This window comes from Miniopterus schreibersii (assembly GCF_964146895.1).
Source record: "Miniopterus schreibersii genome assembly, chromosome: 8".
NCBI classification, from domain to species: domain Eukaryota; kingdom Metazoa; phylum Chordata; class Mammalia; order Chiroptera; family Miniopteridae; genus Miniopterus; species Miniopterus schreibersii.
Window position 1 is genome coordinate 27,683,048 of NC_138109.1, and position 14,997 is coordinate 27,698,044.

The 14,997-nt window shown below is 46.2% G+C and overlaps 1 protein-coding gene across 4 annotated transcripts; it reads left to right on the plus strand.

Annotated features, from left to right (window-relative positions):
- The first annotated feature begins 2,433 nt into the window (after window positions 1-2,433).
- On the plus strand, window positions 2,434-12,375 carry AKR1A1 (aldo-keto reductase family 1 member A1). 4 transcript variants are annotated; one of them, XM_081145276.1, is made up of 9 exons: window positions 2,434-2,836; window positions 7,457-7,546; window positions 9,260-9,379; window positions 9,549-9,700; window positions 10,348-10,543; window positions 10,841-11,040; window positions 11,309-11,381; window positions 11,508-11,594; window positions 12,217-12,375. In XM_081145276.1, exons 2-9 carry the CDS (start codon window positions 7,463-7,465, stop codon window positions 12,280-12,282), a joined length of 978 nt encoding a protein of 325 aa, XP_081001402.1. In that variant the 5' UTR covers window positions 2,434-2,836; window positions 7,457-7,462; the 3' UTR covers window positions 12,283-12,375. The 4 variants fall into 4 exon arrangements, with proteins under 4 accessions (XP_081001402.1, XP_081001404.1, XP_081001401.1 ...); XM_081145275.1 differs by lacking the exon at window positions 2,434-2,836 and adding an exon at window positions 5,882-6,000; XM_081145277.1 differs by lacking the exon at window positions 2,434-2,836 and adding an exon at window positions 7,285-7,335.
- The last annotated feature ends 2,622 nt before the right edge of the window (window positions 12,376-14,997 follow it).

The window sequence follows — 14,997 nt, forward strand, 5'->3', positions numbered from 1 at the left end:
GGCTGTCCTACTCTGCGTCCTTTTCGGGCTTTCCTTTTCCTCTCTTCTAAATATTGTTTTCTTTTTAAAATATATCTTTATTGATTTCAGAGAGAGGAAGGGAGAGGGAGAGAGATAGAAACATCAATGATGAGAGAGAGAGTCATTGATCACTGCTTCCTGCACACCCTCCACCAGTGATTGAGCCTGAAACTCAGGCACATGCCCTGACCGGAATTGAACGGTGATCTCCTGGTTGAGGGTTGATGCTCAACCACTGAGCCACGCCAGCCAGGCAAGAGTCCCTTTTTTTAGTCGCCTCAAGGTTTTTACATCCAGACAATGCATCCTAGAAGCTGGTTGAGAAGTTAGTCTTGAGTAAAATAGAAGGATGATTGTGAGAGGTATGCTCTGAAGCCTATCTATTTTAGAAAACAATACACCATCATTTAGACCTATTGCTCTGAAATCTCAAGGACTCGGTTTGGTTTTGCCTTATAAGCAACAATCCCCTGTGGCCACAAGTAACAGCAAAAGCCCCAGAGCTGAGATCAGGATGTGTTACCACAACTCAGCAGTTAATCAGTTGGCAAAATCAACACTTGATTGTTGCACTTCAGACTTTTAAGAAGTCAGACTCAGCAGAAAAAAAAATGGACTGCATTAGACCCTACAGAAGATGGTGGGAGGGATGGGATATGATATACAGCATGTATCTCTTGATAGTAAGTCTTTGCTAGGCTAAGATGAGCTTGAGGCATGCTGAATTTTGATTATATAGCTGGAATCTTAGTGTCTTTATGGGGATAGATGGTGTGAAACGAACATTTGGTCCATCAGGACACCACCTGTATTGAGACGATGGGGAATAATCCAGAGGGGTAAAAAAAAAAAAAAAAAGAGGAGGAGGAAGAGTGTCATTAGGGGAGTAGAGAGGAACAGGGGAGATGGAGATGTGGGGAGAGAAAGGCAGAGCTACTTTGGGACAATCCTGCTTCTTGCTCATTCCTGCCAAGGAAAACATATATGGATGAAAAAGGGCCACATGCTAACCTGACAAGCTCAGCAAAGGCCTGCCTGGTGGCCTTGCAAACTCAGAGAAAAGTAACCACAAGGATGGTCTGAATTTAAAACTTTTTAACTAAAAGCAGTTTATGGCAGGTAGTCATGTCCTAGGCTAGAATCTTCCCTGACAAAAGTCATTCTTTACCTTAACTGAGCCTGTCACTGTAACTTCCCTTATTCTAGACCCCTCAGGGCACAACCAATGCACCAGAGCAGAGACTACAAATCCTCTCATTGTTATTATTATTTTTTAAATGTTTTTATTGATTTGAGAGAGAGGAAGGGAGAGGGAGAGAAACATCAACATGGATCAGCTGCTTCCTGCATGCCCCCTGCTGGGGATCCTTGGTGTACCATGACCTCCTAGTGCATGGGTCCATTCTCAACCACTGAGCCACACCAATGGGGCTCACTGTTATTTTTATCATGTTAATTGTTGACTATTAACTATCCTGTACCCACCGATGTAAAAGATGTATCATTTTACTTTTTATCCAATCCCAGAGGTTTCCCACTTGCTTTCTCCCACCTCCATAATTTATCACCAATGAATTTCATGTAACCCATTTATGTCTCCTCTTTTGATTGTAATGTATAAAATAAGGTGCAAAACTACCATTGTCTGTAGCATTATCTCAATGGGCTGAGATTTTGCTTCCGGGCAACTATCTGCAAATGTTGACAGCTTGGCTCAAATTCACAAAATTCTTTACAGGTTTGAATGTTATGTCGCCACATGTAAATGCAAGCCATCTCACAGCCCCAAAGGCAGGGTCTATTTCAAATCTGTAACTTAACAGCTGTGTGACTTTGGGCAAGCTATTTTACCTTGCTGAATCTGTCCAATCTAAAAAATAAATGGCGAATACTTCTGACAGGCTTCCAGTGTGCTGGTAACTTCTGTTATCCTCACCTGTATGACAGTTACAGATAAAGAAAAATCATAGAGCTGTGAGTTTAAGATTTGTACATTTTTCTGTAGGTACGCTATGCTATATACTTCAATAAAGACTTACAAGAAATAAAGAACACTGTCCATCCAGGGTTGTTGTAAAGATTCGATAAAATCACGTTTATAAAGTGTAGCACAGCGTCTTGCACATTAAAGAGTGGCCAGGGTCCACAGTCCAGACAGAAACCATGGACTTTCTACCTCTTGGGAGCCTAGAGACTCGCCCAGGTCTTCCTTTTCATGGTCAGCCTTTGTGTTGAGGCTGTTCTCTGGGCCTCAGTTTGCTAACCAAACAACCGGGCCAGCTTAGGCATATCCTGGGACCAACCTGACTGTAAGAGAGAAGGGACCTTAGCGGACCGGGAGGGAGACCGGCCCCGAGAAGAAGGCGGCACTCGGGAGCCTGCCCCGCCGGCCGCAGGAGCCCGGCGCGCGGTGCACAGTGGGCCAGCAGCGGCGCGGCCCGGCCCCGCCCCCACGCCCCACGAGAACGGAGCTGCGGGTTTCACTAGGCCCGAGCCTCGTCCAAACCCAGCTCCGTCAGCTGTGTCTAAACTCGGGCCAATCCCACCCAGACGAGGAGATGGTGCAGGCTCCCAGCGCCGGTTTCCACCCCCAAGCTGCCTCTCGCGGGCGCCGGCGGGACCCGCGGCGACGAGGGAGGCCGACGGCGCGGCCCTCGCCCCTCCTCTGGGAGGGGCTTCGCGGGTGCGCTCACCCTCCCGCCAGCTCCGCTCGCCGTCCGCCAATCCCGGAAGCCGAGGCTCCTTGGATCGCTAGCGGGGCTCCGAACGGAGGGGAGGCTATACCACTTTTTTCCCGCTGAGCGCTCGTGCTGAGGTGAGTTTCTCCTGCTGAGGCCCCATCTTTCTTGCAGAGGAGTTGGCCTTGGTCCTTCACGACAGAGGTGTGCGCCCCCGGGATCGAGTGGGGGGCGGAGGTTCTGGAGGGGGCCGGGCTTGGTTTCAGATTTGAACTCTTTTGTCTTCTTCGCTGTGTGATCTTGAATAAGTTCTGTTTCTCCGAACCTCAGTTTCCTCGGCGGTAAAATGAGTTCCCACAGAACCATAGGGAGAATTAAGTGAGATAAAGCTTTTAAAGAGCTCAGCACGTACTAGGTGCTCAGTAAATTTTCCCTTTTGTTGGCTCGCTCACACGATTTTTTTCCAGGAGATCAGGCCTTTCTATGGAATTGTAGAGATGCTTCTCAAAAATGGCGGGAGGGGATAGAGTTTGCTTTGTTAGGCGCCTGCCTTGGGTTTGGGAAAGCCAGGGCATGCTTTTTAGTTGCCTCAGAGCTCTGTTAAAGTGAGTCTTCACCTTATGGAGTTGTTATTAATTCTTCTCTTCAGCTTGACCATTCTCAGGGCTTGTAGGACCTTCCTTAGAAGAGTCTTTATGGTTTTGATCAAGCCTGTTATTTTTCCCAAGGTATCAGTTTTTTTATTTGTACAGGAGTAATCTCAGTAGCATCCTGTCTGGAGCCACTGGGATTTTTTGAGGGGAGAGTGGGGGGGATATGGTAAAGTTCTTTGGTATTTTCCAGAGATGATTCTTTCTAGGTTACCCAAGAACAAATGGAAGAAAGCAGTGACTTTCTCAAATGCCCCTCTAGCTGTCAAGATCTCCCCACTTTGCCTCTGTGTGTGTGTGCATGTATGTATGGGGCAGGCAGTCTAGGAGTGGAGGGGTCCAGAGAGATGACAGGCTCTGACCTCAAGGAGTACCCAGGTTTGGGGAGGGCTTATATAAACATACAACTGCAACTGTGCACAAGCTATCAGTACATAGGAGGAGCCAGAAGTTTAAAGTGCTACCTGAAGGATGAACAGCAGTTAGCCAGGTAAGATTGGGACTTGGGGAAGGAAAGTGTGCAGAGGCCTGGAATCAAGTAAGTGGTGGCTCACTCTGCAAAGTCGGAAACATGAAGTCTTAAATGAGGAAGAAAAATGAGGAATGTGGGAGCCAGGTTATGAAGGGTATACTAAGGAGTCCAGACTTTGTTCTGGGTAGAACTGCTGGAAGAGCTTGAACTTGAACCTGGGAGTCACATGGTCAGATGAAGTGAATGGATTGTGGGGAGAGGGACCACACTGGAAGCAGAGAGATCCCTGGTTCAGGTAGGAGTGGTCAGAGCTAGAGCAGTGGTAGCACAGGTAAATATGGATGGACTGGAGAAAGATTTAGGACATATATTTTTTAAAGTTTTTTTCACATCAAGAAGTATGTGAAGTGTTATTGTAGTTTTAGGTTTTACATTACAGTTTAGAGCAAATAGTATCTTTCTTTATGTATGCAAGTACTAACAGGATTTTTAATCCAGCCAAATAGCCCAAATCTTGGCCACCATTACATATGTAAGATGGCTTTCCATGCTGGATTCTCAGAAGTACAGGAAAAGTTATACTCCTCGTCACCTGTCAAAACCATAATCTTATAACACTCAGAAATGCCTCAAATGAACTGAAATACATTATTTAGATGGCTTTTTAAAGACCCAATGGATTATACTGTGAATATGTTGCCTAGTTTGTTTTAATGGTTATCCAGGGTCCCTGAGTCCCTGGTGAGAAAAAATATACCAAAAGAAGATAATGGGTCCCAGGCACTGTGTGAAGTGCTTTAGACATAGTATCTCTTCACAGAGGTGAGGCTGAGATTCAAACCCAGATTTGTGCAACCCCAAACCTTGAACTGTTTCTTCTGTGCTCTGCTGCTGGATTTGACAAATACAGTTTTGGACGTGTTGAGTCTCAGGTACCGATAGGACACACTTGTGGAGATGTACAGAGAGAGTTGAATATACAAAACCGGGGTGGGAAGAATTCGCATTTAAGGTGATAACTGAAGAAATGAGCTCGTCTAGGGAGTGAGAAGAGGATTGGGAACAGACCCGTGAGGGACACCAACATTTATGGGAGGCGGAGGAAAGGCCCATGCAGCCAGGGAACAGTCATCCAAATACTGCTTCCTCTTTTTCCTGTGTTTTCTAGTTCCCCTCAAAGACTAAATCCCAGGTCAAAACAACATAGGTACCAATAAAACCTGACTTCTGATATTACCCTCGTCCCCGTCTTATATACACACAGCTTTTCCCTTTTACTTTTAGAACCTTTCCCAACATAAGAAGGTTTCTGAGTGTTGCCAGAGGTCCAGCGAGGCACTTCCTGGCAAACTCAGAGCCTGTTAATGCAGGGGTAAGCTGGAAAGTTGTTGCCTCAGGCAGATGAGGAAGTCAAGAACTGGCAGAGGATGACTTCCTGTCCTAGAGAAAAACATCTGTCTTCAGCTGGGGCCCTTCCATTTACTCCATTGGAGCTCTTGTTCTTCAGAGATTTTTCTTAAGCCCTCCTTCCTCCACGATCTTCCCCTCACCCCCAAGCCTCAGCCCTTTTGGTTTTCAGTTTCACCAACAAAAGAAAGAGAGAAGCAAGTATCAGGTTTCTTCTTCCTTTTCCCTTTAGGCATAGTTTTTGTTTGAGCTCTCAGCCCATTTGTAATTTCAGAGCCCTCCCCTGTGTGCTGGGAAATCTAGGAGAGGCCAGCAGGTTACTTGTTTGGGGATTAAGCCCAGGAGGAAATCAGCCACACTCTGATGGTAGCTGGCAGGCTAGTTCTTCTGTGAAGTCCAGACATACTTGCCTGATCCCTGGGAAGTTTGGTAACAAAGAGGATTATTCTCAGCAATCATTGGTTTGCTTCCCAAATTGAACATTTTTGTTTTAGCAGAAAGAAGTGGTCTCTGTAACTGGTTATTCTAGACAGACTGTAAAATTGTTCCTGAGGCAGAAGTATTTGGAAAGACAATTTTGGTGTGTAGGTGGTACACACAATTTGTCTTATTACCTGTTCTACCATAATATTCTTGATGTCCTTTCAGAACTTGGAAACAAAGGTTATATTTAAAAGATATTGCCAACAATGAAATCAGTCCTGAGAGAGTGATACTACTTATAGCACTGATGAGATCGAGTGAAAAGCTTTCTACCTTATTGACTTTGGGGGTGAGCATTCTTTCTCCTTTCCCTTTCACTTGGATAACTCGTATTCATTGAGACTGGACTCAGCACCTCCAAAAAGCCACCTTATTCTTTTCTTGCAGCGCTTGTGCAGATTTTGGTCATATTTCTTATACATTGTGCCCATATCTTCTATCCTTCCCCCTCCCCCACCGGACCATATAAACTCCAGGAGGGGAAGGACTATTTTAATATGTGGGTCTAGCCCAAGGCCTGGAATATTCATCATTTGCTGACTGAATGAGTATTCATTTTTGGGCTATTTGGAGACTTCTGATATTCATAGCTCTCCAAAGGGGGTTGCCCCAATCACCCACCCCCTTTTGTTCAGTTGGAAATTTTCTTGGATCTGAAATTTATTGCTTTTTGCTGCACTGAAGTCCTGTGTCTAATTCCCCTTCCTGAAAAGACTTTTCCCCTTGACTCTAGGGAATGTCCAACTCATTTTTATTTTTTTTAAAATATATTTTTATTGATTTCAGAGAGAGGAGAGGAGAGGGAGAGAGAGAGAGAGAGCGACAGAAACATCAGTGATGAGAGAGTCATTGATCAAGCCAACAACCAGGCATGTGCCCTGACCGGGAATCGAACCCTGATCACCTGGATCCCAGGTCGACGCTCAACTGCTGAGCCAGGCCCGGCCGGGCCCAACTCATTTTTAAAGGCCAATGTCAGTATTCCCTGGTTCTTGCCCTACAGAAGTCAACTTGCTTTCTGTAGCACATTGTGCATGTGTCTACTCTCAGCACATGTATTTTTTTATAGGTCTGTGTTTACCTGCCTTTTTCTTGCCTTTTTCCATTAGCTCCTCCTTGGATCCTTGGCTCTGCTGCTTCTTAGTTGTTGATTTGGGGCAAATAACTTTACCTCTCTTAGCCTGTTTATTCATCTAAAAGACGGTATACTTCTCTTGTAAGAGCCCACTCAGGCCTAGGAGCATGGTGTATCAGACCTCTGTGAGAGGAACTCACAGAGTCTCTGCAGTTCTGACAGTCTCCTGGGAATGGTCATTTCAACCTCAGAGATGTGACCCTTTCCTGAGCTTGTTCTGTCGCCCAGTCTCACATTGACTCATAATGGCCTCTGCCTGTCTTACACTGGCTTGAGACCATATGTAGTCAGGCTGGGTACTTTTAGGGAGCCACACTGCCTTTGTTTTTAGGTATTGGAGCTCTTTAACACAGACCTTTAGCCTGGTGGAAGGAAGGGCAGCCAGGCTGTTGGTCTGGTTAATGTTTGTCCAGGAACTACTGGCTTTGGTTGCTTTGGGGCACCCTGGCTCAGTTGCCTCTGCTCACAGGCACATACACACAACCACAGGTTTGTTTATCACCTCTGTGCCTCCTTTGCCACCCAAGTTTTATAGGAATCTTGACCAGTGGGTAGCTGAAGCCCAAGCAGCACTGATCTCCATATCACTCTCTTCCCATTTATCTTTCAGGAGGCAATGGCGGCTTCCTGTGTCCTCCTGCACACTGGGCAGAAGATGCCCCTGATTGGACTGGGCACGTGGAAGAGCAATCCTGGCCAGGTGAGGGATGGGGGAAGAGGAGGGAGGGCTTCTTGCACCTCTGCTAGGGAAAAGGTAGTATTTGGGAGAAAATCTCTGCATTTTCCCTAGCAGCCCCACCCTTGTACTCCACTTAAGGTGGGATGAGCCTGGAGAGCAATGGGAAGAAAACAATGGAAGAAGGGCCTAGTAGTGTGCCCTTCGCTTACCCAGCTGACTCAGAGGAGGGACTTAAGGGTCAACAAGGCAAGAGCATAGGAAAAAACCCTTTCCGTAACTGGATTGACACTGAGTCCTGTGGCAGATGTGGGAACCCTCTGTGTCTGGCCCTTTGCTGATCCCTAATATGTCATTTATCACCCTGTGCTGTGATCATGTCTCCCCCCACAATGGGCTTCTCGAGGGCTGGGCCTCTCTCACTAGTGCTCATTCCAGAGGTGCGTACGCAGAGTGTGTCAGGGTTTAAAGAATAACTAAGTCAAGTGTATAGACCAAGGATTAGTAAATGTTTTCTTAATGAACCAGATGGTTAATAATTTAGATTTTGTTGAACAAATTGCAAAATAGAGGTGATTATGTACTTATGTAACCATTTAAAAATATAAATTTATTTAGCTCAGGGCTGAATAAAACAAAAGGCAGATGTAGACCCTTCCAGGCATGGGGAGCCTGGGAATGGAGACTCGTTTTCCTAGGGTTGACAGCTAGAGATTCAGCATCCACCTAGGGTTGGGCATCTTCCTTGCCTTATGTCATTTCCCTCTGAACGTCTGAGTAAGAGTTTAGAGCAGTTTAGGGATTAAGTTTGGGAGGGATTCAGGCAACGAGAACAGCCTCTTCTCTCTGGGATTTTGGCTAGTGTTTGTGGTGTGGTTGCATGACCTTCTGCCTTTTTTCCCTTTTATTTCCTTCCTGCAGCTGCCTAGAACTCTGGAGCCCAGGTCTTTGTGCTCTAGGCAGGCACTGACATGGCTCAGGACAAGTCCAGGAGCCAGATGAAGGCAAGGGGTAGAGTTCAGAGCCAGGGCCAAGAACGAGGGGGGTGGAATGGGGCAGCAGGGATAGGGGAATATATCCGGATAGTTAGAGCTGTACCTAGATGGGGATCTTGAATGGCAAGGGCCTGGCACCTGGTTCTGCTTCCAATGCCATTTCTAGTCGGTTTTTAGCAAATTAACTGTCCTCCTACTTGATACCTGCTTTTTTCTCTTCTGATAGGAGGCTCTGGGTCCAGCTTCCGTCTCACTTCTCTACTTTCCTTAATTTTCTCCCCCCCCTCACCTCTTCTGCTTGCCTGATCCCCCACAGCTTTTGGTTACATGGGTCTCTCTCTCCCTCCCTGTGAACTTGGCCTAGGAATTACTTATCTGTGTTTCATGTTTCCCTAACCAGCTCCTCAGGGCTGGGAACCTGTCTCCATGACCTATACTTCTGTCCTGTGCAAATATATTCATCTTCTGAGCATGTAGCTGGGAACATGTTATTAGTTTTTTGCTGGGCCCTGCTGAGATTGTTGGGTAGGAAGGAACCTTGGAGGTTAGTGGGATGGGGACAAAGGGTTTAAGGCTTCTGGTCCCTTCTCCTAGACTAGAACCATCTTCCATTGTCTCTCCCCACTGCATGGATGACTACAATGGTATGTTCCTGCCCCCTTCCCCTGTCAGTTACCCTCAGAAGGGCAGTTTCTGGCCCAGACCAACAGAGCTGAAACCCTCTGCTTCTCTCACCTGGCAGGTAAAAGCAGCTATTAAGTATGCCCTGAGTGTAGGCTACCGCCACATTGACTGTGCTGCTGTCTACGGCAATGAGACTGAGATTGGGGAGGCCTTGAAAGAGAATGTGGGGCCTGGCAAGGTGAGGACTGGGCTTGCAGAGGGATGGGGCAAGAGATCTAAGAGGCTGGGGGTGGGGGCTGGGGCCTGGATGGAGGGATCTGGCATCACCTCCCTTTTAATTCCTCTCCCAGAGGTGAGACTTGGGTGCCCATGCCTCTTTTCATTATGGGCCCTGCCCCTTTCACCAGGCGGTGTCTCGGGAGGAGCTGTTTGTGACTTCCAAGCTGTGGAATACTAAGCACCACCCCGAGGATGTGGAGTCTGCCCTCCGGAAGACACTGGCTGACCTCCAGCTGGAGTATTTGGATCTGTACCTGATACACTGGCCTTATGCCTTTGAGTAAGCTTTGCCAGGGTCTTTATCCAGGGAATTAGGGGTTGGGGCGGGGGGGGTCAAGTTAGTAACTTAATAGTAAGTCACAGCAGAGCAGGATAGGAACACTATCTGTGTGGCAAGCTGAGGAACTTGGCCTGGGAACTCAGCCCTTTCTGCTACAGCAGCCAGGAGTTTAGCTACAGAAAAAGGAGTGCAGCTCCACATGGGGTGTATCCTAGGGTATGCATGAGTGGTTCTCCTGCTCCCTTTATTCATTCAGGAAAGGTACTACCTTCTGCTGAACTAGGCCCTGGGGTTGGAGTAAATAATAAGTTCCAGCAGAGGGTGTGAGAGGAGCCTACCATCAGCTCTGTGCCCTGTGCCAGAAGAAGGCTGCAAGAGCATGCAACTCTGAGGAGGAAGGCATTACGGAAGACTTCCCAGAGGAGAGGAGATATAATCTGCCTCTGGGAAGAAGAGGGGGACTGGCCATTCCGTATAGAGTGAACACCTGGGTCATGATCTGGAAGGGTGAAAAACCGTGCTTATTTCTCATTCTTGGCTCTTTGCCCTTTCTGGGCTTGGAGTATGGGATATAGAGTGGCTGGATGGGCGGGTAAGGCAGAAGCCTGGCATTTGTGCCCACTCTTGAGGAGCTGTCTTTCACTCAGGCGGGGGGATGACCCTTTCCCTAAGAATGCTGATGGGACTATCCGCTATGACTTCACTGACTACAAGGAGACCTGGAAGGCTCTGGAGGCACTGGTGGCCAAGGGGCTGGTGCGGGCGCTGGGCCTGTCCAACTTCAACAGTCGGCAGATTGATGATCTGCTCAGTGTGGCCTCTGTGCGTCCAGCTGTCCTGCAGGTGAGCACAGCATAGCAGGTCAGTTGTTTTGAGGGGGTGTATGTGCAAAAGCATGAGTGAACAGATGATGAGTCTACTTCATGGAGATGGCTAGCAAGTTGTTAGAAATGTTGGTGCAGGATTCCTCTGCATAAAGAACAGCATTGAAGTGTGGGGTGAGAATGAAATGGACTGTGGAAAACAGAATGAGGAAAGCAGCTGAAGGGGGCGAGTCAGCAGTGCAGGGTTGATCTGGATGGTGCAGCCAGGCAAGCTGAATGTGGCCACCTAATGATGATGGGTTGTTTCTTGTCTCAGGTGGAATGCCACCCATATCTGTCTCAGCATGAGCTGATTGCCCATTGCCAAGCACGCGGCCTGGAGGTGACTGCTTACAGCCCTTTGGGCTCCTATGATCGTGTTTGGCGTGATCCTAATGAACCTGTCCTGTTTGAGGAGCCAGTGGTCCTGGCACTGGCTGAAAAGTATGGCCGGTCTCCAGCCCAGATCTTGCTCAGGTGCTGGCAATCTTGGGGAAAGGACGTCAGGTCAGGGAAAGGGCTCCAGAGTTGGGAGGCAAGGGTTTAGGGGTTCCTTATCCAAGTGCTTGGATAAAGCTGAGACTCTTGCCATGTGATCTGTGGAAGGCCACTCTGAATCATGTTCCCCACTCCAGTGGGGCTCAAGGGCTCCAGGAGCTTATAGAAAAGGCTGCATGGAAAACAAAACAATGCTTATTACGAATACTGACTCCTCTTCTTCATCTACCTCAATCCCCTACCTCAGATGGCAGGTCCAGCGGAAAGTGATCTCCATCCCCAAGAGTGTCACACCTTCCCGTATCCTTCAGAACATCCAGGTATTTGGTGATGGGTCCTGTCTTCTTTAGCCGACTGGGACACAGTCTGGCCCTGACTCTGCCAGGCTAAGAAGGCAATGTTCTGGAATCCGAATTCCACTCCTGACCCCTACTCTCCATTCCCAGGTTTTTGACTTCACCTTTAGCCCAGAAGAGATGAAGCAGCTAGATTCCTTGAATAAAAATTGGCGATACATTGTGCCTCTGCTTACAGTGAGTATGTTTCACACCCACAGTCAGTGAATGTTAGATTTGGAGCAGGATTCTGGCCCAAGTCTGGCTTCAACAATGCCGGTCAGAAAGAGGCAGAATGGTGGTGTTGGCAGGATTACTGTCCTGGACACAATGGGTTCTTTTTATTCAGCTTAGGGAAGTAGTATGGCTCAGGGATGAGGAGTAGAGCCAGTGAGTCCCAGTTCTGTTTTTCTGTATCTTATAAGCTAGAACGTTATTTAGCTTCTCTAGGCCTAAGCTTCCTATCTGTAAAATGATTCTAGTTCCTGACACATAGAAAAATCTTAGTGAACGATATAAATGAAGGGAGCCTAAAAGGCATTCTCAACCTTGTTAGAGGGGTTGAAGTTGCATTGAAGCCTATTGCACATAAGTAAATAAATAGTTCCTTCCCAGCTTAGACTGCAAACTATGTACCAGGCTATGGGTTTGGTGGGAATGCTGTTGATACTGTGACATTCTCTGAGGCTGGGGCCCTGTCACTGCCATCTGGCATTATACTGTATGTATACAAGTGAGGTTCAGGAGGTTTGGGGAAAAGATGCCCTGTGTCTTTGACATATTAATTCCTAATGGGTTATATGTCTATCTCTCTTTCCAGGTAGATGGGAAGACGGTGCCAAGAGATGCAGGGCACCCTCTGTACCCCTTTAATGACCCATACTGAAACCACAGCTTCCTGGTTTCCTGTCCAGATCTCCAGCTACGAGGTACTGCCACCCCCTGAAAGAGCAAGTTAATAAAGCCATTGGAACATCTACACTGCTTATTGTGTTATTTGTCTGGTTGGACCTGGGATGGAAACCATTTTCTTTGGGGATACTGGGTACTACCTGCCCTGGTACTGGAGGAACCAGGATGGAACTGAATTCTATTTCTGCTTTTCTGAATTAGGTACATTAGTGGACTGGCGCCATCTACTGGCAATTCTTAGCACTGTCAGCTACCTCCCTATAGCCCCCAGCTTTCTTACTGAAAATCCCCCAAAATTGCTCACCTCAGCATTGATAACAGGGCAATGAGAGTTCTGTGCACTGCTGGGCCTGAGTCTTGAGTTCCCACCCTATCCCCTACCCTGGTCAGTGCCCAGGCTTAAGAGTATGAAGAGCCAATTTAATTGCTTGCAAAATCATGGAAAGGGGACAGGCTTTTTCTCTCAAACACTACAGTCTGTGTCCATAGGCTACCTGAACGAAGCAGAGTCAACCCCAAAGCTTACCACTCTGTACCTAAGGTCCTATCTTATATATTTAATAGTCTCACTAGAGGCCACAGATTTTTAGGAGGGTTTTATGAAAATCCCTGTAAACTCCCGTCACATAAAACTCAGTTTTCCAGTCAAACCACAGCTCTTCATTGAACAAATAATTGGGTATTTATATGCGTTAGGCACAATGCTAGACCCTGGGGATATAGCTATAACCAAGACACATAGGTCCCCATAGTCTACTTGAGGAGAGACTTTAAAGTAATTGCATAATTAGTTTAATTACAGTTGGAAGAAGTGCTGTGAAAAAGTACAGTGAGAAGCCTACTGTTTTAATCAACAGATCTGAAGGATGAATAGGGATTAATTAGTTAAATGAAGTGAGAGTAGGAATAGTGTTCTGTACAAATTGGGTAGCTTGAGGGAAAAGCCTGGAAACTGGAAGAAGTGGGAAAACCTAAAGATGGCTTGTGTGACAGAAACTGAAAGTGAGTGAAGGTAGAATGACACAAAGTAATGCTGGAATTAGGCAGGGGCTAGTAGTTGAGGGCCTAGGAGAGTGGGTTAAGATTTGTTGTTTATTTTATCCTGAATGCTCCTGGAAGCCATGGAAGGGTTTTGAGGGAACAGCATGGTATGATTTATGTCTTAGAAACAACCCTGGTGCAGTGGATTAGAGGGATAAATAAATGGAAGGAAGCATGTTGGAAATTAATCTTTTTGTCTCTGACCCCTTTGCCCACTCTACAGGCTAACACCTATTACTTAAATGTTCAGTTTAGCTGTTACTTCCCTAGGACATCTTTCCTGACCTCAGCTTACTATGTGATTTCATAGTTCCCTGACACTTTCATGATCCACATTTCCACAGTTATAAAGTAGTTTGAGTATGATGTGTATTAGTGTGCTGGGCTGCCAGAACAGTACCACAGAATGGATGGCTTAAACAACAGAAATTTCTTTTCTCACAGTTCTGGAAGCTATAAGTATAAAATCAAGATGTTAGGTGACTTGGTTCCTTCTGAGGGACATGAAAGAAGGATCTGTTCTAAGCCTCTCTCTTTAGCTTGTAGATGACCCTTTCTTTACATTGTCTTCTCTGTGTATGCATCTGGTAAGGACACCAGTCACTGGAATAGGGCCCATCCTAATGACCTCATTTTAACTTAATTACCTCTTTAAAGACCCCATCTGCAGATACAGTCACATTCTGAGGACTAGTGTATAAATTTGAGAGGAGAGGACAATTCAGCCTATATAAGGAAGCAAAAGTTATAACATGAAATTATTCACTAATAAACTGACTACTTAAATGGTTCTTGATTCACATATCTTACCCTGATTAACAGCATTTCTCTGTTGACATCTTTGTCTAATCAGTGGATAGTATAGTGCACATTAACTGTAAAGTGAAATTGCAAATCTTAAAAAAGATGCAAGACTTTATGAAGCAATTAAAATGATGTTGGGGAACTTCACCAAAGCCATTGCAAGTGAGGATATGACAGTTAAACAAGAAAATCGAAGAGAAAGATGCTATACTTCAAAAGAAGGTGTTTGGAATATCAAAGTATTAAGGAAGTTCTTTGGGAAAACTATGAGTATTTTTGCAAAAAGGATTTTTTATATGATTATTGTTTTGAATAAAAGACTATAGTCTCACCCTAGCCAGTTTGGCTCAGTGGTTAGAGCATTGGCCTGTGGACCGAAGGGTCCCACGTTTGATTCCGGCCAAGGGCATGTACCTTGGTTGCAGGCTCAGCCCTGATTGGGGTGTGAGTGGGAGGCAGCCACTTAATGTGTCTCTCTCACATAGATGTTTCTGTCTCCCTTCTACTCTAAAAAAGTAATGGGGAAAAAATATCCTCAGGTGAGGATTCAAAACAAAAGACCACAGGCTCAGAATTTTAAAATGAGATATAAGACTACATTCCAGAATGAAGAGAGTACTTACCAGCCAGAGGCTAGCACCACCACATTCCAGTTCATTACATCAAAATTCTTCATGCACAAGTACAATTTAAGACCCCTTTCAGAAATTTTTTTGCAGTCTGCAAGAAAGGAGGGGCTATCTCATACTCAAGTAGGAAAAGGGAGGCCTGACATTCTTCAAAGGAAAGGTTGTGAGGCTGTAGTCGAAGGTTGACAAAATTTAAAAAGGATACTTGAGAAGGA